This window comes from Pristiophorus japonicus, chromosome 2 (genome assembly GCF_044704955.1).
Source record: "Pristiophorus japonicus isolate sPriJap1 chromosome 2, sPriJap1.hap1, whole genome shotgun sequence".
NCBI classification, from domain to species: Eukaryota; Metazoa; Chordata; class Chondrichthyes; family Pristiophoridae; genus Pristiophorus; species Pristiophorus japonicus.
Window position 1 is genome coordinate 317,668,144 of NC_091978.1, and position 23,822 is coordinate 317,691,965.

General features: G+C 44.5%; 1 protein-coding gene across 1 annotated transcript in view; it reads left to right on the forward strand.

Annotated features, from left to right (window-relative positions):
* Positions 1 to 23,822, forward strand: part of kiaa1109 (KIAA1109 ortholog) — a 523,818-nt gene that overhangs the window by 377,069 nt on the left and 122,927 nt on the right. The window contains exons 60-66 of the mRNA XM_070862493.1: positions 2,005 to 2,064; positions 6,417 to 6,643; positions 11,657 to 11,857; positions 12,129 to 12,259; positions 14,641 to 14,764; positions 21,116 to 21,225; positions 21,272 to 21,285. Of these exons, the coding sequence (XP_070718594.1) occupies positions 2,005 to 2,064; positions 6,417 to 6,643; positions 11,657 to 11,857; positions 12,129 to 12,259; positions 14,641 to 14,764; positions 21,116 to 21,225; positions 21,272 to 21,285 (867 nt within the window). The remainder of the gene's footprint in view (positions 1 to 2,004; positions 2,065 to 6,416; positions 6,644 to 11,656; positions 11,858 to 12,128; positions 12,260 to 14,640; positions 14,765 to 21,115; positions 21,226 to 21,271; positions 21,286 to 23,822) is intronic.

The window sequence follows — 23,822 nt, forward strand, 5'->3', positions numbered from 1 at the left end:
GCAAATCTAGGAAATGAGTAAAAGACATACAAATGGGAGATTTCAAATACCACTGAATAAACTGGCAAGAAGAGGTAATGAATGGGGAAAAGGGAATGGAATTTTTACATGTACAGAACTCCTTTCTTACCCAGTAGGTAAGAAGCCCAACAATAACAGCAACTTGCATTTGTGTGGCATCTTTAACTTTGTAAAATGTCCCAAGCTGCTTTACTGGACAGTTATTCGACAAAATCGAACAAAGCAAGTGAAAAATCACTGCTGGACCTAGTAATGAGAAATGAACCAGCGCAGATAAGAGAAGTAAGCATAAGGAGAGGATCTAGGCATTAGTGATCATAACATAAGATTTAAGATAACGATTGAGGGAAATATAAGTAAAATCAAGACCAAAGTAATGATTTGTAAAAGTGCTAATTATGAGGATGGAACTAGAGAAGGTAAACTGGAAAAAAATATTGACAAACCGTGATCAGTAGAGTTCAGGAGAAATATATTCCACTAAAAAACAGGAATAAATTAGCTAATAATGAGACACCATGGATGCATTAAAACATGAGGGTAAATTTGAATCAAATGAAACAGACATGCACTAAGTACATAGACAATAAAGGAAAGGATATCAAAAGGGAATACAAAGATGTTAGGAAAGTTCAAGAGCAATTAAGAAAGCAAAGATGAATTATGAAATAAAATTAGCAATGAATTACACAACATAAACAGCACAGAAACAGGCAATTCAGCGCAACCAGTTCATGTCGGTGTTTATGCCCACTCGAGCCTCCTCCAATCCTTCCTCATTTGACGTTATAACGAAAGAAACATTTATTTATATAGCACCTGTCATGACAACCAGACGTCCCAAAGCGGTTTACAGCCAATGAAGTATTTTTCTTTTTGAAGTGTAGTCATAACCTATATCCCTCCTTAAGAACATAAGAAATAGGCCATACGACCCCTTGAGCCTGCTCCGCCATTCAATAAGATCATGGCTGATCTGATCATGGACTCAGCTCCACTTCCCTGCCTGCTCCCCATAACCCCTTATCCCCTTATCGTTCAAGAAACTGTCTATTTCTGTCTTAAATTTATTCAATGTCCCAGCTTCCACAGCTCTCTGAGGCAGCGAATTCCACAGATTTACAACCCTCTGAGGGAACAAATTTCTCCTCCGTTTTAAATGGGCAGCCCCTTATTCTAAGATCATGCTCTCTAATTTACAAGGTTGATACCAAAACTGAGATGGTACAACTATCAGGAAATAGTGAGGAGCGATGACCTGATGGAGGTCTTTAAAAATATGAAAGGGATCAATCGGTTAGTCATAGAAAAGATGTTTCCACTTGTCAAAGAGTCCTATAAATGTAAATAATCACTAATAAATAAGGAATTCAGGAGAAAATTCTTTACTCAAAGTGTTGAGAATGTGAAACTCACCGCACCACATGGAGTGGTTGAGGTAAATAGCAGAGATTCAATTAAGAGGAAGCAAGCTAAGTACATCAGGGAGAAACAAATAGCAAGATATATTGATGGGGGAGATGAAGTAATTAGAGTGGGAGGAGGCTTGTGTGGAGCATAACCACCGGCATGAAAATGGCCTGTTTCTGTGCTGTAAATCCTTGCATCTGAAGTGCCTTGGGGCATTTCTCTGTTAAATTTTCTATTTAAATGTAAGCTGTTGACCCACCATGTGTGCTTACAATTGAACTCCAATTTTTTTCACCGCATTGCCCAAGGTCGCACAAAACCAGTTTCCACAACCACATTTTTTTTATTCAAGTGGAGGGCTGGGAACTCTGTTTTTCAAATTACCACTGTGTATCTCTGATCTATAATGAAGTGTTCTTCCTTGAAGTAGTGTTTTTAACACAATTTATTTCCTTCTTGCCTCCGAGAGCACTCTATATAGCAATCCAGCTGAGTTTGTAAATCTCAACTAATACTACAGGACAATTGCCATGAATGTTAATTTAACTTTTGTATTTCTGAATGTTCTAACAGGTGTGGTACCAGATGGGACATATGAAGTATGTTCACGGACTACTGGGCAGGCTGCAGCAGGTAATTTATTTTTTCACTGAATAGTATTCACATTAGCACCTGACTCATTATCAGAAATATTGATCCAAAAACGTTGATCAGTACTTGTCAGCGATAATAAGTGAAGCAATTAACAAATTCATGTGACCAGCAGCAAAACCAAGAACATGCTGTGGATTTAACACTGAGGTACCTGTATTAGTACTAGTAATTTGGTGGAGCATACATTGCAACCAGGCACACCCAAAAAAATGGACACTTATTGACAATCCCATATAACTTGCATTGTAATGGATACGAGCTACACCTTGAAACCACAGGCACTTGCAAATTACAAACCACGAACAGCCTTCAATTCACCAAGTCTATTTGCAACTTAAAACATAGGACACACTGGTAAGTACGAGGTGAAAAAATGGCTTTTGTGGAATGGGGATCTATTTACCCAGCATCCATAGTGGCAGAGAAATGACTATCTCTGGGATTGAATGCTTGCACGGCTATATCCCAGGGATGGAGCGGTTTCTCTGCCACTGTGGATGCTGGGTAAAGAACTCCCCATTTCCCCAGTCAGGAACTGCACCTGGAATAGGGTTCTCAATCCACCAGGGATGTCCAGTACTCTTGCGAAATGGGACATTGGTCTCCGGAGCACTGTCTCTAGCAGCTGGGGAGATCATTGCATTTTTACGGAGATTATTAGCGTGCCGATCATCCCATTAAATTTTCTGGTGCAATGCACCCCCTCCCCCCCGCCTGACCACCGCCGTAGAGAGCTACTACCCCGTGGAGTGCAGTTAGAGAGCGCTGGGTAGTCGGGAATTGCAGGTGTTAATCGGAGGTGCTCTGCAAGAGCGGGGTGGGGGTGGGGGGAGCTCTGAAATGAGAGTGGGGCTCTAAAATCTGAGATGGAGACTGGGGAATGGGTGCTCTGGAGGGATGAGAAATGAGACTGAGTATTGGGGGAGCGAAGGAGAAAGGGAAGGGAAAGAGAAGGGGACTAGGGGTTGCAGGATTGGGACTCAAGCAAGGGGGTGGGGAGGGGCACCATCATTGTTTACAGAGCCAGGAGTAGCAGCAACAACGTGAACTAGAAGAAGCATTGAGAGAGGAGCCATCATAAAGTGGAAGAACCAAGGGAGAAGGAGGAAGGTTCTGAAACTGAGGGCTATTCGACCATGGTATCCTTCACCACATATGGCTTTTGAGGTAGGGACTAAATTTAATACTAAAGTGAAGAGGATCAATATCTGAAAAGGAGGAATATAAATGGATCTGCAGGTTACAGGAAAAAGCGTCAGCACTGGGGCCCCACTTTGCCTGCTCATAGATGGCCTCCTCATTCTTGGAACTTCTCGCACAACAGCTGCTGGCGCAAAACCACAAGCAAAGATAATCAAGTACAAGGGACCCAACCTTTATAATGCAATAAAATTTGTAATAGGCATTGCTTGGTCCGATATCATGTGATCAAACCTCCAGGAATGCCTCCAACCAGAGTTGGCAACCCTAACCAGGCAGTCCTTCAAACTTCAATCTGTCGAGCAACGGCCATCTGACTTCAGGTGGTGGAATCTTTTTTTTTTTCCATTCCTGTCAAATATTATCAGATATTTCTAATTTAAAATGGTATAAAGTGCAGTGCAGAGTGTGAAAGCGGCCGCGAAGGTGGAAAGCTCCAGTCAGACTGCAAGCAACGGGCTCATCCAGTTTGCTGTACATACAATGATCATTTGGGGAAAAAATGACACCTGTAAATAAAGGACAACTGATGCAAGCCCCTCAGCTGTGATTAATTTATAGGTTTCACTTTATATGAATATATGAATAATGAATGTCCACTGAAAGTGCAAAAGAGAAAAATCTCTGACTAGCTTCTGATATTTTCGCTACCATATATCCTTTAGGGTTTTCAAGATCCATATGTTTTACTGTCCTGTCCACAAAAAGTATTGTCTAGGTATTCCTGATGCTAAATACTATGTCATATATTTGAGTTATCAGAAATTACAGGTGTTTTCCAATTCTTAGGAGCACGCAATGCACTGTAGTTCTTGTGTATATAAAGTATAAAAACAGTTTGTTTTCATTTAGTTTGTAAAATGCATCTCTTTCACTTGCTCTGTCACTGAATGTGGTTTAGCGAACTGTCAGTCAAATTATGGAAATAATCAATTAAAAAAATATAAAAATATCTGTGAATGATTACTTGCAGCTGTTGTTGCTGAAATATTGGCAGTAACATGAAGCCAGAGTGATACTGTAAATCAGAATGTGAGCATTGTAAAATAACCCAAGCTACCCCCAGCCACCCTTTGCAGCAGTATAAAACAGACAACCAGAAACAAAAATGGACAAAAAGTCACATCCCACCAGAACTCCACCACTTTGCACCCACACACATTTCCTGGTTGGCAGAAACAACAGCACTGAAAATGACTGCCTGAAGCAAGCAAACACTTGATTTCAATATTTATTTGTGGGGTCCATATTCTGCCAAATATAAGTTACATGCATGAAATGGCTGCGGCTGATAACTTTAAGTGTACTGGAAGTAACAAATAACACAGTGCTATTAATGTGTGTATATTTCAGCCGCTTCTCAACTGCTTTTCTCAATTTTTGCTTCTATTTGTGCTGGCACTTAAATTCTTTGAGCCTTTGTGCCAATGGTTGCACCAATGAGGTTCCCAATGGGAATCCCCCGAGTTGTGTGCTTGGAAGGAAGGTCAGGAATCCTGAGAGGTGCTCTGTGCCCATTCATCAAATTCTGTACACCTACAGATGACCAGACCTTTTTTTGGAAGATCATTAGTGCAGGCAGCGACCACTGTTCCCAAAAGATGTGAATTCCTGACTAATTGTATTGTTAGATGGTTCTTCGCTTGCTTTTAGCAGCCTAGGATGAAAGAAGCCTAGCAATGGGAGAGGAAAACTGCCAGGGCGATCAAAAGAGTGGCCTGATTGGTCAGACTCACCAAGATGCCACCAATCATTTCTGCAGACCCTGTCACTCCTACCTGCCAATGACCATGGAGACTTTCTTCTCCGAGTCTGGGTCACTGCAGATGCAGAGCTGCTGTCTACAGCAACCATGTAGCATAGGAATGACATTTCCAGTAATAGTAATGTCCAGCGGTGGCCAGAAACTTGAGTCCATCTTCTTGCAGGCATGCTGTCAGACCGACATATAGGGATGGAGCCTGACTGGGCACAGAGGACTTCGGTTCTTGCAGCCATCTCGTACATTGCCATCTCCACATCAGCAGCCATCAAATATGGAGGGGTGCATGCACTGGGCTAAGCAGTTACTTGCTACAGACTCATACCTGCACCATGAATTTCCTTTCCATTCATTTTACCTTTTTTAGTTTCCTGCCCCTTCAGCCTTGGCTAAGATTGAGATGTCTTTTGCGACTCTCCCAAAGGATTTCAGAATTTTTACCACCCTATTGTGACTCTCCGCTTGAATTATCCCCATCCATTTAAATATTGCTTACAGGTAGCTCTCCATTCCCACTACTATTGTGCAGATTCAGACAGATGTAGCATGCTGAAGAGCTGACCTCGCAAAATTCTGCAAAAAGCATACTTTCACTTTAGTCTGTCTAACACCTGTTAATAGCTGTTCTGCAATAAGCTATGTCTGTGTTGTCCATTAGAAATTGCCAACTAGCCACAGGTGTGGCTGTGGCAACACCATTTTAGCCACATGCACTCATTTTAGGAGAAAATGTCTTGCACACCATCCAGTGCAAAATTTTGCAGTGATTCTCTTTAAGCAAAGTTTGGAATTCTGGCATGGATTTATCAGACACAGCACATCTTAGGGCAGCTTGTAATTTTCTATCTAGCAGTTGCGAGTGATACTGTAACTTCATCGGAGTACTTGCTAAGATTATTGACTCTCACTCTCGCAACAAGACATGCTCGATCCACCCCAGCTCTCCATCTGAAACTCGGTTGAGTGTTGCTTGCCCTTTACCATGATGTGTCCTTTTGGAGCTACTCATTATTGGTTGGGCTTGCTTTCTCTGCTGGTCCAGTGCAGTTATTCCAATTGGGCGAGCTGAACCCAATAACAGCTCCCCCTCTGTACAATGTTGCTGGTGTTTCTGTGGTACTGTGCCGGTATTTTCACCAGTGTTACACATCATTTTAACAGAAATCCAATAAGTAACAAAGGAAGTAAAGCACCCACATCAATTTAAAAAAAATCTATTTTAGAATAACATTTCTTCGATCTTCAAATAAAACTTTGTCATGTAAGTTCATTCCAGCATGTTTGACTGTAATAACCACTTAAAATGTTCTTGATTATATGATATCTGTTATACAGATGAAGTCATGCCAAATCTCTCTCTCTCTTCTAGACAGCAGTAGTGCAGGAACCTGGACACTGAATGTTTTATGGAAAATGTGCGGTATTGATGTGCACATGGATCCCAACATAGGGAAAAGACTCAATGCTTTGGGTAACACAATGACGACTTTGACAGGTGAGGAAGAAGTTGATGACATCGCTGACCTGAACTCGATCAACACGGTTGACTTAACAGATGAGGATGAACCTGACACCATGTCTCCCACTATTGTGACTGTAAGTGAATCAATAAGGCTATAAAGCACTTTATAGTGAGGTTACTTAAATATTCAATTCAATAATTATTTTTTATTGATATGCAAAGTTTATAGCCAGTATCTGGGATTCATAAAAAGTTTTAATGTAATTGAATGGTGTTGGAGATATTACCTTTGGACTGCTTATACTGACCACAGAGGTGAATAATTGGCCACTAAAGACCCTACTTCTGTTGGGTGAATTTATGATTTTCAGTAACTAGAAAAGAACAGCTCATGCTAGTTTGCTATTCTGCTTTTCTTGAGTCCCTTGATTTTGACCCAAATATGAGGAGGGAAGGATACCTTCTTTATTGACCTGGAGTCATCTCCAGTTTATACGCCAAATGTTTCTGCCTTGAGCATTTGGAACACCAACGCCGGAATTTTTACTTTGGAGTAGGGTTGCATGGGTGCGGGTGGTGTAGCAGGTTGGGAGCCCAAGAAGTGAATAGCATGTTCTCGACTGCGACTTTCAGTTAATTATTAAATTTGTCATGTGTATTTGTTGGCCTTATTAAATGGTGCAAGTCTGATGACGTCGCCGATGACTTATTTCCAGAGGGGATATTTAAAGCAGCTTTGGCCACATAACATTTGAAGGTTCATGTAAGAGTGTGAAGGGAGTATTGGAGAGGAGTGCGTTGCTGCTGAGAATTATAAAAAATAATTTACAAAGACAGAGGGCTGCACCCTGCTTTTCAGATGAATCCCTACATATTCTTGTGGAGGAAGTCAGAGCGCACAAGGAGATCCTCTTCCCTGTTGATGGACAGAAGAGACCTCTCTAAGAGACCAAAAGGGCATGGCTTGAAATTTCTGAGGAGGTCAACAGCAGAGATGTCATCAGGAGGATATGGGTACAGTGCAGGAAGAGATTGTGATGTGATGAGATCAGGAAAGGTGAATGCAAAGCCACACTCACCTTCATCCTGATGTGCATGTCACCACATCACTCTGCCTTCCCAATCTTACTCCTACACATCATTACTTACACCAACATACCTTGCACATTCACAATCCCGCTCTATGTACATACTCACATCCTCATCTGACAAACCACCCCTCACACTCGCCCTCATCCTAATGTAATCATACTAAGTAACACCACAAAATGAGGCCATTTGGCATGGGCACCACACTCCTTCATATACACCCTCTTCAGATGTAACCCAAACATTCCTTACACTCATTCCATCACTCTCACTCAAACTTCTCTTCTTTCCCTCCTCGCATGTGAAGAGATCCCACAACAATAGGGAGAGGGAGAGAACCGGAGGTGACCCTCAATCCTTCAGGACTTTGACTGCAGCAGAGGAGGTGGCCCTGGACGTCTCGAGTTGCAGAGCTGATGGCAGTGGGAGACGGAGAGAGGGGGATCTCTCAGCAACCTGGTGACAGAATTACATCTCGTACAGCCACATGGTATACAACAGTCACTCATATGGCGACTGATTTCAGCAGCCAGTGAATGTTCATCATGTGTCTAATGGTATCATTGCCCATTCTTAATATAACATTTCTAAATCATCTCTTTACTCTCCCACAGGTCCATCATGAGCCCCTTCCCACTGTCCAGCCAGATGAGGAAGACGACTCCACAGGAGAACTTTCAGCCCCTGAAAGTGCACTGTCAGCAAACCCAAGCGCACCCAGCACCAGCGCAGATACGCTCACCTTGTTGTATCCTATGTGAGATAGAGTAGTGTTGTCACCCGGTGTCTCACACTTCACAAGTGAACAAGAGCAGATGGTGTTGACCAGGAACAGCAGTGAAAACTCCTCGCCGGAGGGCGCAGGACACTCCAAGCTCCGCTCAGCTCCATGCAGATGCTGAGCCTCGGGGACCATCGAGAAAGAGAGTGATCCTGGAGGGGCAGCAAGAAATGCAAGAGGCACTGGCAGGTTTTGCAGTCGCGATATCTGCAAAAGTGCATAGAATGGAGGATTCCATCTCCAACATGAGCACCCCATGCTGCAGGCGATAGCGACTGTAGGTTCTTTCATGGAAAGGATGGCCACCTGCATGGAGCAGCTAATGCGCCACTCACATGAGCACATGCCACCTATGGAGAGCAGATGGCAGAGGCTCTCATGGACCTATACTTGCATCCTCATGCACTGCTGTGCAGCAAAGTGCTCTCCAGCTGCTTGCTAGCAGGGAAGTGCGGGTGGCCCATGAGAGGGATGATGGTGAGAGGGGACATGGAAGTGGGGACTCCTTTCAAAGCGCTCCCATTTCTCCCCCGTTGCCTCCCCTTCAGTCAGAGCCCCAGATGCTTCCTCGGATCGCGATGGTCGAGTCTGCCTCTGTACAGCCACAAGAGGAGCAGTCTTCTGCTCACAAGCTCCAAAACCCTGAGGATGTCCACCAAAATTGTCTTATGCAGTTGCAGCAGGGAACTGAGCAGCCTGCCTCTACTTCTGCTGAAGGCACAGGGGCTGCACCTCGTAGAAGCACACGTAAAACAAAAAAGACGCTATCCTAATTGCACAAGGGTATCCACGTGGGTTTATAAAGAAGTGTTATTAAGGTCCTGTTACTGTTGCCACATATAAAAGTATTTATTGTCACTACTTTCCTGTCATGACCATTTTTGTGCGCGACCATGGAAGTGGTTTTGCGAGTTCGAGTGAATGGTGAGACATTATGCAACCTCCAGCAAGGGAGGTCAGTGTGAAAGGAATGGCTTGGTGATTGTAAGGATGCTTTATGGTGTTGATGGGACGGGGGATCTTGGCACAGCATGTGGCAGCCATATGGGTGCAGTGCAGGAATTTAAGTAAATCTGGCCATGATGAGGCCATCCCTGGCCTCCTGGGCAGCAATATGCTCGGCTACTGGTGCGATCCGGACCTCCGCTTTCTCCTGCTTCACCTCCTCGTCTTCCAGCTGATCTCCTCTCAAGTCTCTGGGATGTGCGCCTTGCTCTTCATGCAGCTCTAATCCTTGCTGCTGCGCTATGTTGTGCCACGTGCAGCAGACAACAATAATTCTGGAGACCCTGGTTGGTGTGTACTGAAGGGCTCCTCCAGATCTGTCAAGGCATCTGAAGTGCATCTTCAGCAGATCTATTGTTTGTTCTATGACACATCTGGTGCACATGTGGTGTTCATTAAAGCGCTCCTCGGCATCATTGCTTGGCCTCGTCAAGGGTGTCGTGAGCCATGTCTTTAGTGGATAACACTTGTCTCCAAGCAGCCAGCCAGGAAGTGGGTTTGGCGGAACAAAGAGCTGAGGGTGGGTGGACTGGTGAAGCACGAAAGAGTTATAAGAGCTGCCAGGGAAATGCATGATGATCTTCCTATGGTTGCAGATGAGCTGCAAATTGACGGAGTGGAAGCCCGTGCGGTTTACAAACACTCCTTGGGGGTGCCCTGATGTCCACATGTGTGCAGTCAATGATGCTCTCCCCCTGTGGGAAGCCAGCCAGAGCGCCAAAGCCGAGCACCCGCTCTGTAACACAGGCTTCATCTGTGGCAAAGTTCACATAATTCACTGACTTGTTAAACATGTTATCGGTGACCTGTGTGATGCATCTGTGGGTGACTGACTGCGAGATGCCGCAAATGTCTGCTGCAGATACCTGGAAGGAGTCTGAGGCAAGGAAGTTGAGGGCGATGGTGCCCAGGTCCTTTGGGATGCAGGTCTTGCTCCAGCAATCTACAAATGTCTGCAATGACGTGGTGTCCTGCGATGGCCTGAGCCTCCTTTGGCACTGCTGCTCAGTCATGTTGTGGAAGTTCATCCTCTGCCTGTCTACCCTGTCTTGAGGGTATCGCCTCCGGCATGGTGCAGTCATGCGCTGATGCACTCTGTCCTGTGGAGATCAGGTTGTTGAGGAGAAGGTTGGTGGTGGTGTTGCTGCTGCTGGTATTGAGGCTCACCTTGATCCGATTCTGAGGACCAAGGTGAGACAGTATAAGTGTCACCCATGCTGATGTACTAGATGGCAGGTCAAGTAGAGGTCAGAGGACCAATCTGTCAATGTTGTGATAGTTTACAAGCAATGTGGCGAGAGCGGCTTCCGAGGTTGCAGAAAAAACTTGCACCATAGCCACTGAACTTCCGCCTCACGTTGACAGACAAGGTTCCCAAGCTGCGTGATTCCCATGGTCAAAAGCTCTGGTTAAAAACCCTGTTAAGGGTCTCATAACAAGCAGTTAATTACTTCTATTAGGTTGCCGTTCGTGTCCGTGGCACGCTAGAAAACGCACACAAGTAAAATGCGTGAGGCGGCGGGTTCCCGATTTCCTCGCATTTTCAGCAACTTTTACTGCTGACCCACCTCCAAACCCGCATGCCGGCAGCAGGAAAATTTCGGCCCAAGTCTCAATTTCTGCTCAAAACGTTAGCTTGTGCTTGTAGTCTAAATGGACAGCTTGACCATTTCACCAGAAGTTTGTACACATACGAGATCTGTTTGCTGCGTCACTTTGTACCACATTTATTACTGTCACAAACGTTCATGTACTAGTTTTTTGTCTCTACTAATCCCTTTCTCATGGCCCACCATAAAATATATAATTTGGGAGCTGTACTTCCCAGCTAATTTAATAGGTTCTCCTCAGGTACCATGCACGTAGGGGCATCTGGCTATTTTAACACAAATTAGACTACTTTAAGAGCAATGGGAGACAATGTAAAAGACCTTGTGGTTTCCTTCTTCACACCCTTAATAATCTGTTTCTACCCCATCTCTTGCGGCAGTCATGAGGTGGTGATTACTTTCTTGTCTTGGGTCTGGGAAAATGTAACTGTGTTGGCATACAATAAAGGCACTTCATCTGTATCACTGCGTACAGTTTGTCAGCTTTTATGTTTGCAGAAGCTCATTACTTTTGAAAACTGACAAAAACAGGTGGGAATATTCATCTTAAATTTCTCACGTATTCTCAGCTGGAAACTAGTAACCGATAATAAATTTAAAATCTTTTAATGTAATTTTAGTCCAGAAATTGCTAAACCGAATTACCCTCCTTTATTATTCAGAATGCAGATGGAAACGCAATAAACATCGACTTTGTTAAACTTTCATTTGGGCAACAACTTGTAAACCAGTTCCTTGGTCTGGGCCATGAACACCAACGTTACTCTTTTCCTGCAGAATTTCTGTTCAGTCGTGAGACTCGTGACTCACCAAATTCTAACTATTTACACTCAAAAGCACGCCGATCTCGCTCGTGGCATAGTGTATGTAACAGTTAAGTGTCTATCTATACAAATGAAAAAATATGATCCTCCTAAATTATGATTTGTGCTTTAGATCAGTTGCACTCAGTTAACTAAACTTTATATGTAGAGCTATTTCAATGAAACATTTGATTTGTTTATCTTTTTGCATGCTGTATAAATTGTGGTGGAATTTTAAATCACTTGGGACTAAGACAGCAAAATTGATCAACTTTCTTCTTCGTCTCTATTTGACTGATCAGAGTTTATAATCTAAATGTTTACTCTATAGGAAACCACTGACCATCGAAGACAGGGTAGTGCTGGCAGTCAAGCTTCAGATCCAAGGGGAAGAAAGTTTGTCAAACGTTTAGTGGACATCAGGGAATTGAATGAACAAGCTAAAGTTATTGATGATCTGAAGTATGTGTCTGTTTCTTTCTTTCTTTCTTTCGATCTATCGTTAAAAATCTTCACATCTAACGTTATATCGCCTATGCAAACTCATGAATCTGTCAGACTTAATGGATTCCTGCAATTTTTTTAATTTGCCATTTTTTCCTCCGTGATTAGAAATTTCAATCAGAGGAAATTTTAATGTCCAATACAAAATTATTAAACAATATATAAATCTCAAAAATGCATATTTTGCAATACTGTGATCAAACTTGCCCACCAAGTTGTCTTTTTAATATCTTAATTGAAATTTTTACTTGAAGACTTGGGAGACAAAGTTGCCTCTCGCCCCACTTCGGGGCGGAAACCCTCCAGGGCCGGGCCAGAAGTTCCACCCCAATGCGGAATTGGGCATGTGCGCCCCTCCAAGGAAGCGGAGCACTGTCTCCAGCGCTCCACTTGCTTGGAGGGGCACTCCCAGAGCAGGAGCTCAGTGCACTCCAACAACCCTCCCCTTCATTTAAAACGGAGGGCCCGCTGCGCACTCTGTAGGTCCTTTAGTGCCCAGCCACTGCGCCATCAGGGATGCGATCGACCGGGCCAGTGACCCGGCACCCAAAACGACGTGCCGGGCTACATGATGGCAGGTGGGTCGATGCGAAGGCCGCCAATGTTGGGCCAACAAAATAAAATGGTGGCCTGGGGTGCTAAATGCTCCCCCCTTAAAGGTGGGACCCGTTGGTGGACGTCTGCCAGCTTCGCGGCCAGTGGGGCAATTTCCGCCGCAGAGTGGTAAGGAGTCGGTATGCACTGCGATGCCCAGGGAACTAATCTCGGGGTGCGGCACTACCGGGACACCGCACACCCCCCCCCCCCCCCCCCCCCCCCGGGCCCCACAAACCTCCAGGGCAATTTCCCAGGAGTTCCGATAATCTCCCTCGCCCAGGTAATAGATCCATTGCGCCCAGTTAACGCCCCCCGGAGGCATTAATGGAGCTGTAAAAAGAGCCCATTTTGGCACCTTAGTCTTAATATTTTTATGCAAAAGTTGTCAATGTTGGCTAAAAGGCAGACTTTGCAGGCTCAGAATGTGCATTGCACACAGTTTCGCAGGATGTATCAGTAGCATTTAGTCAGCCCAGCTGCTCCAATGTTTTTCCTTGGTTTCCAGCAGTATCTATTTTGTTAATTTATAAAAAGCCTAGAAGTATAAATTTAATCTGGTATAATTTTTGGTTGTCTATTTTGTCTAAATGGAAAAGCTGTGTGTATGTTTCTGTGTGAGAGTGTGCAACAGAAACCGACAGATACTTCAAGCATGACAAACTGTACTGCTGGCACATTTTTTATAGATTCTGTTTGTTTAAATTAAAGGGGTAATTCATGGTGAGATATGGCAATTGTAACAAGCGCTGCTGTTTGGGAAATCACGGGCTCTCACATTCCTTGATTTTCCTCCATTTAAATTGATGGACAGAACATATGAGGCTGTGGGCCCATAATTTCGAAACCAGTGCCACTCTTTGCTCCTTGGGATTCCTTGCCCAATTAGGGAATCAGCCCTTAGAAACATTTTTTTTTAATTTTACTCAGCGGAAAAGTCAAATTGTATATTTGTATAACATTTCACTTTGTATGTTTTGAAAAATAACTTCAATGCAAACTAACAATTTTGAGTAGATTTTTAATTACATTTTTAAATAAAAATTATTCATCTTTTAGTTCAGAAGGCACATTAAGCTGAGGGAGAGGAAAGAGAGAGAGAGAGAGAGAGGGAGGGAGGGCAGGGTCAATGTCTTTCCTTATCCTAATTTGAGTTTTCTTTTTTCCTAAAATAAATAACACATTAATTGAATTTTGATAGCTTCTCAGACAAATATAAAGGCTCTGATTAACATTGCTATGTTGTAGATAGTTTAAGGCGGCTAACATTCCAATTAGTGATAGCTGTGAGACAGATACATACACACATCCCAGAACCAATTGCAAAAAGAATGAATTCAATGTTTGGAGAGATTTCTTAACAACTTACAGCCTAGTGCTGTCAAACCCTAGTCTCCCTTTCCCCAGTACTATTACATCCATACCCTCCTTCTTCCCCTTTCCTCACTACTGCCCACTATCAGGAATTCACCAGTGAATGAAGCGTTGCATTCCACCCCCACACTATAGCTACAGTAAAAACTCTTTTTAAATTGGATTTAACTGCTCTAACAACTTAGCAAATTCGAGGATGAAATGCTAGGCAAATTCAAATTTCAAATAGGAAGCGATGAACTTCTCTAAGTAAACACATGTACTTAGAATGATGTAGAGCACAGAGGTTGTCTTGAAGAACTAAGTAAACAGCATATAATCTAAAGATTGTTCAAAACAGCTGAATTAATAAAACATTTGAATTTTTATAGAAAACTTGGTGCAAGTGAAGGAACAATAAACCAAGAGATTCAGCGTTATCAGCAGTTAGAATCTGTTGCTGTTAATGACATACGCCGAGATGTTCGAAAAAAACTACGCCGATCCAGTATGAGGGTGAGCAAATTATTTGCTGATGCAAATTCACAACTGTTTCCCCTCAAAGGTAGCATGGTCTTTCTGGAAATGTGTTGGATAAATTTTGGTTTTCTGTGTTTGTGAAGAAAACCATATGATTATCAAAGTTGTTATATATTTGGTATTCTTGACCTGGCATTGTGTTGCACCATATATCCTCCGGCACTGTGATTTAATGACCTGTGGACTCTTACCTATGTCACCTATGGAAGACATAACTGTCACACTGCCATAAAAAAGGGTAATTCTATAAGGTTTCAGTCTCTGTCCTCGCCCCAATATGAAGGAATATAGTACAGCTCTCGCACTGCCTGAAGCAGAAAGGCCCTCCACTTTGCTGGTACCCTGCAACGATAATTCCAGAATTGCAGACAGACTTTAACGCCTTTTCTGATGTCAAAATAATAAGGAAGGGAATCTCATTCAGAAGTTACTTCACCGCATATCACTTATATAATGCTAGAATTGCTTCTTAGCTGGAGGTTGAACCATAAGATTGTCCAGGAATAAGCAAATATGCCATTATTTACTTAATAGATATTTCTGCTTGTCAGATAATTGAAGGATTCTATTACAACTCCTATGTGAGTTGCTACCAAGATTATTTTTGAGGAACTTGTTCAAGGTATTCACCTTTGCAAGGTCCCCTATACAATACAGGGCTCTGTTTACTTAGTTACCTGTAGATTTGCCTAATTTTCAAATGTAAAATATGGGAAGTCTCACATTCAAAAACATGCCACTTTGAGACAAAAGAGACTCCAAATATCTGAAGGAAGAATATATTTATTCAGGAATTTTCAGGTGCTTTGATATGAAAGGAAAGTGAGAAATCAAGTCATTGACAATAATAAATGTCATTATTGTCAAAGAAATTGGGAAGTAAATTTTGTAATTTGAGGATTGGGTGGGGCAGCTGCTGTGCTGACACATTTGTTATAATTGTGTCCTTGTAATTAATATTGGTCAAATCGGCAGAGCCGGTGATCATTGAGTCATCGGGACTGAGCGCATAGAATTGTAACTTGATGGTGTCATAATTGTGTAGATTAGATCATTCATGTAGGAAATGGAGTGGAGCATGCTGAAAACTTGAGAGTTCATGCTGAGAACTTAATGTCATAGAGATTCAGTCCCTGATGCAATACATTTTCTTAGAATAAAGCTTAGAAGGATGAGTTCAAGAACAATATTGGCAGAGGCTTAGGAAATCATTCATTAATGACAGGCAACATGAGTAACAGGGAGAAGAAAATAAGAACTTGTAATAATGGAATTTTTAAAGAAAACTCTATTGGTCATGCAAAATTATCACTGGGGGACCTCTTTAAAGGCTAAATCATAATAGAGACTTCCGCATTGTTATGGGATAATAAAAAGTAGTAAGATGTATTCAAAACCTGCTGGTATACTAAGCAATTAGCTTAGGGACTGAAAGTGCCTCAATGAGTGAGGAAAGGGGATGACAGCTGATAGAAACATAGAAAATAGGTGCAGGAGTAGGCCATTCGGCCACTCGAGCCCGCACCACCATGCAACAAGATCATGGCTGATCATTCACCTCAGTACCCCTTTCCTGCTTTCTCTCCATACCCCTTGATCCCTTGAGCCGTAAGGGCCATATCTAACTCCCTCTTGAATATATCCAGTGAGCTGGCATCAACAACTCTCTGCGGTAGGGAATTCCACAGGTTAACAACCCTCTGAGTGAAGAAGTTTCTCTTCATCTCAGTCCTAAATGGCTTACCCCTTATCCTTAGACTGTGTCCTCTGGTTCTGGACTTCCCCAACATTGGGAACATTCTTCCAGCATCTAACCTGTCCAGTCCCGTCAGAATTTTATATGTTTCTATGAGATCCCTTCTCATCCTTCTAAACTCCAATGAATACAGGCCCAGTCGATCCAGTCTCTCCTCATATGTCAGTCCTGCCATCCCGGGAATCAGTCTGGTGAACCTTCGCTGCACTCCCTCAATAGCAACAATGTTCTTCTTCAGATTAGGAGACCAAAACTGAACACAACATTTCAGGTGAGGCCTCACCAAGGCCCTGTACAACTGCAGTAAGACCTCCCTGCTCCTATACTCAAATCTCCTAGCTATGAAGGCCAACATACCATTTGCTTTCTTTACCACCTGCTGTACCTGCATGCCAACTGTCAATGACTGATGTACCATGACACCCAGGTCTCGTTGCACCTCCCCTTTTCCTAATCTGCCGCTATTCAGATAATCTGCCTTCATGTTGTTGCCACCAAAGTGGATAACCTGACATTTATCCACATTATACTGCATCTGCCATGCATTTGCCCACTCACCTAACCTGTTCAAGTCACCCTACAGCCTCTTAGCGTCCTCCTCACAGCTCACACCGCCACCCACCATAGTGTCATCCGCAAACTTGGAGATCTTGCACTCAATTCCTTCATCTAAATCGTTAATGTATATTGTAAATAGCTGGGGTCCCAGCACTGAGCCCTGCGGCACCCCACTAGTCACTGCCTGCCATTCTGAAAAGGACCCGTTTATCCCGACCCTCTGCTTCCTTGTCTGCCAACCAGTTCTCCATCCACGTCAGCACATTACCCCCAATACCATGTGCTTTAATTTTGCACACCAATCTCTTGTGTGGGACCTTGTCAAAAGCCTTTTCAAAGTCCAAATACACCATATCCACTGGTTCTCCCTTGTCCACGCAACTAGTTACATCCTCAAAAAAATTCTAGAAGATTTGTCAAGCATGATTTCCCTTCCATAATCCATGCTGACTTGGACCAATCCTATCACTGCTTTCCAAATGTGCTGCTATTTCATCCTTAATAATTGATTCCAACATTTTCCCCACTGCTGATGTAGGCTAGCCGGTCTATAATTGCCTGTTTTCTCTCTCCCTCCTTTTTTTAAAAGTGGTGTTACATTAGCTTCCTCCAGTCCATAGGAACTGATCCAGAGTCGATAGACTGTTGGAAAATGATCACCAATGCATCCACTATTTCTAGGGCCACTTCCTTAAGTACTCTGGGATGCAGACTATCATGCCCCGGGGATTTATCGACCTTCAATCCTATCAATTTCCCTAACACAATTTCCCGCCTAATAAGGATTTCCTTCGGCTCCTCCTCCTCACTAGACCCTCTGTCCCCTAGTATTTCCGGAAGGTTATTTGTGATTTCCTTCGTGAAGACAGAACCAAAGTATTTGTTCAACTGGTCTGCCATTTCTTTGTTCCCCATTATAAGTTCACCTGAATCTGACTGCAAGAGACCAACGTTTGTCTTCACTAATCTTTTTATCTTCACATCTCTAAAGAAGCTTTTGCAGTCAGTTTTTATTTTCCCAGCAAGCTTCCTCTCATACTCTATTTTCTCTCTCCTAATTAGACCCTTTGTCCTCCTCTGCTGAATGCTAAATTTCTCCCAGTCCTCAGGTTTGCTGCTTTTTCTGGCCAATTTATATGCCTCTTCCTTGGATCTAACACTATCCTTAATTTCCCTTGTTAGCCACGGTTGAGCCATCTTCCCGTTTTACTTTTACTCCAGACAGGGATGTACAATTGTTGAAGTTCATCCATGTGATCTTTAAATGTTTGCCATTGCCTATCCAACGTCAACCCTTTTAAGTATCATTCGCCAGTCTATTCTAGCCAATTCATGTCTCATACCATCGAAGTTACCTTTCCTTAAGTTCAGGACCCTAGTCTCTGAATTAACTGTGTCACTTTCCATCTTAATAAAAAATTCTACCATATTATGGTCACTCTTCCCCAAGGGGCCTCGCACAACAAGATTGCTAATTAGTCCTTTCTCATTACACATCACCCAGTCGAGGATGGCCAGCCCTCTAGTTGGTTCCTCGACATATTGGTCTAGAATACACTCCAGGAAATCCTCCTCCACCGCATTGCTATCAGTTTGGTTAGCCCAATCTATATGTAGATTAAGGTCGCGCATGATAACTGCTGTACCTTTATTGCACGCATCCCTAATTTCTTGTTTGATGCTGTCCCCAACCTCACTACTACTGTTTGGTGGTCTGTTCACAACTCCCACGAGCAATTTCTGCCCTTTGGTATTCCGTAGCTCCACCCATACAGATTCCACATCATCCAAGCTAATGTCCTTCCTTACTATTGCGTTAATTTCTTCTTTAACCAGCAACGCCACCCTACCTCCTTTTCTTTTCTGTCTATCCTTCCTGAATGTTGAATACCCCTGGATGTTGAGTTCCCAGCCTTGGTCACCCTGGAGCCATGTCTCCGTGATGCCAATTATATCATATTCGTTAATTGCTGCCTGCGCAGTTAATTTGTCCACTTTATTACGAATACTCCTCACATTGAGGCACAAAGCCTTCAGGCTTGTCTTTTTAACACACTTGGTAAAGTGAATAGTATTTATACAATTTCTCCATCAGAACACTGCAGGTAACAAAAGTTTCCAAATACGTAAAGGCAATTTTGGAAAGAATCTGTATTGGTCAATAGAGAGTTGTTTCGAAAGACTCGTCTCCCTTTTTTAAATTCTCAATGTACCTCGCTAGAGAAAATATTTGTAAGTCATAATCGGCCTTATGGTCAGGATTGTGTTATTTAGTGTTTTTTTTTTACAGGTCTCTTTGAATCTTGGAACAATTAGAATAAATTAGAATTTTGTAATTAATATCTCAGTGTGCAGTGTTTAAATTAGGAATTGCTAATCATTAATTGTGACTTGTTAGTCCATGAATAAAAGTTATTGTGAACAATTAAGGAGAAAGGCGGCTCTAGCCAGGCTAAATCTATGCATAAATTACAGTAGTTCGCTGTCAAACGACTTGGAAAAGGGTTTTGCAACCCCCATCACCTCCAGTATTCCTCAATCTTAACTCCATATACCTGCCTTTGCCACTTAAGGTATCTCTTAATACCTTTGGTTAACAAAAATCTATCAATCTTAGATTTAAAATTAACAAATGACCCAGCATCAATTGCCATCTGCAGAAGAGCATTCCAAGCATCCACCATCCTTTCTGTGTGGAAGTGTTTCCTAACTTCACTCCTGAAAAGCCTGGCTCTCCCTTTTCTGACTCTGCCTCCTGATCCTAGACACTCCAACCAGCGGAAATAGTTTCTCTCTTTTTATCCTATCAGTTCCCCATAATATCTTGGAAACTTTGATCAATTCACCCCATCTACATTCCACGCTATATTATGATCGCGATTAGATAAATGTTCACGCAGCATAGGCTGTTAACTAAATCTGGCTCATTACTCACTACTAAATCTAATATGGCCTGCCTTCTTGTTGGTTCTAGGACATATTGTTGCACAAAACTATACTGAACACACTCAAGAGATTCACTACCTTTCTGACATGAGCTCGTCTGCTTATCCCAATCTATATGAAAGTTACAATCCCCTATTAAAACCATTCTACCGTTGTTATATGTTTGTCTAATCTCTGAATTATACATTCTACCACTTCAGGCTGCTACCGCACTATACACAATTCCCAGTAGTCTTAAATCCTTTTATATTTCTATTAATTCTATCCATAAAGTCTCTGCTGTCTGTTTACCTCCACTTTCATTTTTAATCACTAAGGTTACTCCTGCCCCTCTACCATTTTCTCCATCTTTCCTGTAGACCTTATAACCTGGTATATTTAGTTCCCAGTCATAACCGTCTTGCAGCCATGTCTTAGTAATGGCTACCATGTCATATCCTCCAGTTGAATTTGCACCTGCAGTCATTCAATTCGTCTTTTGCAGTGTGTCTGTGTGTATATAAAGAATGCTTATTTGGGCCACACACCCGAATCTGTCCTTCTGCTCTAATGTTTTACTTGCACATTTCTTATTTCTCTGTCCTGGTTTAATTACTTTACATCTTTTAGTTTTCCCTTTACCTGCAGTGCCTGACGTGTTCAACTCCCTAATCTGCTTATCCCTATGCCAATTTACATGTGACTCAAGTAATAATCCAGATATTGTAACCTTTGAGGTCCTGTTCTTTAATTTAGCTCATAGCTTCTGAAGCTCTCCAAACTCTTACCTACTCTTTCCTATGTTCCAACTTGGAGCACAACGACTGGATCCTTCCCCTTCCTCTCCAAAATCCTTTCAAGATTTCAACTTAACGAAGAACAATAACATTAAAAAGCAAAGAATAAGATTGTTTTAGATTGAGTTAGCAATACTGCTTTATGTAAATGGTCAAATACAGTAAACGTGGAACAAAAATTGTTCATAAAAAGAGCGATTATATTACTAAAGCTTGGTTTGAAACAGTGTTGAGTGTTTTTTTTTATTTTGTTGCATTTCCAAAATTTAAGAAAATTTATGGTTTGTACAGGCAGCATCTCTTAAAGATAAGTGGGGTCTAGGCTATAAGCCCAGCTACAACAGATCAAAAACTATCTCATCCTCTGGAAGACCACCTTTGAGAAGACTGGAAAGGACCAGGTGAAGTATTTTTATTGTTAAAATAACGTTTTTTGTACTCTTGTAGTATTAAGAAAGACAGTGGGTTTTATGTAGCACCTTGTATCACATCCAATGAATTACATTTTGAAGTACCTGTACAATTGCCATAGTTGTGCTAGCAAGCAGAGCAGCCGTTTTGCACATGGCATGGCCCAGCAAACGGCAATGTGATTAATGAGCAATTAATCTGTTTTTGTTGGTATGGTTAAAGAAAGAATTTTGGCCAGGAAACTGGGATATGTCCCAGTTTTTCAAATTATGCCTTGGTTTGTTCATGTCCACTAGAACCATCAAAACAGCCAGACAGGGCATCTGTTCAACATCTCATTCAAAAGACTACACTGTTGGCAATTAACTACTGCTTTGAAGATTTTGTACTTGAGTTTTGGAGTGGGGTCTTGTTCTCACCTCCTTCTGACTGGGAGGCGAGGGTGTTACAAACTGAACCAAGTTGACACTATGGGCCCAAGTTTCGGACCGCGCCCAGAACGGCGCAGCCCTGACCTGGATGCCCGTTTTTCGCGCCACAAAGTGTGCCTAAAAGAAACTTACCTATTCTCCGGCTCCCTGCAGGTCCTCTGCAGCTGGGAGCAGAGCAGCATGATCTGTGGGGGGCGGAGCCAGGTCCTTGCGCTGAAAACAGTGCCGGGACCTCTGCACAGGCGCGCTACAGTGGGCGCGCATGTGCAGTAGCTCCAGGCGCCCAAAACTGTGTGGGAGGGGCCCGAAATGCCCTCACTGGGGTTGCGTGGAGAAGGCTGCCTCCCACGCCCAGTTCCTGCTTCCTCCCAACCGGACCGAACCAGACCCGACTTGACTCCCGCTCCCCCCACCCCACACACCCGGACTGTACCGGGTCTGACCTCCACGCCCGACCGCCCCCCCCCCCCAACCCAGCCTCCGACCCACACATCCGGACCCCGGACTCGACGCCACCTACCTGTCAATCCGGTCAATCCAAGCCCGAAGTCTTGGGCCCGCCGGGCCCGGCCCTTCAGCCTCCTCTCCTTTCTTTTTTTCTTTCTTCTCTCTCCCCTTCTCTCCCCTCCTCTCCCCCCTCTCCCTCCCCCCCTCTCTCCCTCCCCCCCTCTCTCCCTCCCTTCTCTCTCCCCTCTCTCCCCTCCCTTCTCTCTCCCCTCCCTCTTCTCTACTCCCTCCTCCTCTCTCTCTCCCTCCCTCCCTCTTCTCTCTCCCCTCCCTCCCCTCTTCTCTCTCCCTCCCTCTCCCTCCCCCCTCCCCTCCCTCCCTTCTCTCTCCCCTCCCTCCCTCCCTTCTCTCTTCCCCTCCCCTCCCTCCTTCCTCTCCCCTCCCTCCCTCCCTTCTCTCTCTCCCCTCCCTCCCTCCCTCCCTTCTCTCTCCCCTCCCTCCTCTCCCTTCTCTCTCCCGTTCCTCCCTCCCTTCTCTCTCCCGTCCTCCCTCCCCCTCCCTCCCCTCCTTCTCTCTCCCCTCCCTCCCTCCCTTCTCTCGCCCCTCCCTCCTCCCTCTCTCTCCCCCTCCCTCCTCCCTTCTCTCTCCCCTCCCTCCCTCTCTCCCTCCCTCCCTCCCTCCATTCTCTCTCCCCTCCCTCCCTCCCTTCCCTCCCTCCCTTCTCTCTCCCCTCCTCTCCTTCTCTCTCCCCTCTCTCCCTCCCTTCTCTCTCCCTCCCTCCCTCCCTCCCTTCTCTCTCCCTCCCTCCCTCCCTCCCTTCTCTCTCCCTCCCTCCCTTCCTCTCCCCTTCCTCCCCTCCCTCCCCTCTCCCTTCCTCCCTTCTCTCCCCTTCCCTCCCTCCCTCCCTTCTCCCTCCCCTCCCTCCCTTCTCCCTCCCCCTCCCTCTCCCTCCCCCCTCCTTCTCCCTCCCCTCCTCCCTTCTCTCCTCTCCCTCCCTCCCTTCTCTCTCCCTCCCTCCCTCCTTCCCCCCTCCCTTCTCTCTCCCCTCCCTCCCTCTCTCCCCCTCCCTCCCTCCCTTCCATTCTCTCTCCCCTCCCTCCCTCCCTCCCTCCCTCCCTTCTCTCTCCCTCCTCCCTTCTCTCTCCCCTCCCTCCCTCCCTTCTCTCTCCCCTCCCTCCATCCCTCTCTCTCCCCTCCCTCTCTCCATCCCTCTCTCTCCCTCCTCCCTCCCTCCCTCCCTCCCTCCCTTCCTCTCTCCCCTCCCTCCCTTCTCTCTCCCCTTCCTCCCCTCCCTCCCTTCTCTCTCCCTTCCTCCCTTCTCTCTCCCTTCCTCCCCTCCCCCCTCCTCCCTCCCCTCCCTCCCTTCTCCCTCCCCCTCCCTCCCTTCTCTCTCCCCTCCCTCCCTTCTCTCTCCCCTCCCTCCCTTCTCTCTCCCCTCCCTCCCTCCCTTCTCTCTCCCCTCCCTCCTTCTCTCTTCCCCTCCCTCCCTTCTCTCTCCCTACCTCCCTTCTCCCTTCTCTCTCCCCTCCCTCCCTCCCTCCCTTCTCCCTCCCCTCCTCCCTTCTCTCTCCCTCCTCCCTCCCTTCTCCTCCCTCTCCCTCCCTTTCTCTCCCTCCACCTCCCCTCCATTCTCTCCCCTCCTCCCTTCTCTCTCCCCTCCTCCCTTCTCTCTCCCCTCCCTCCTTCTCTCTCCCCTCCCTCCTTCTCTC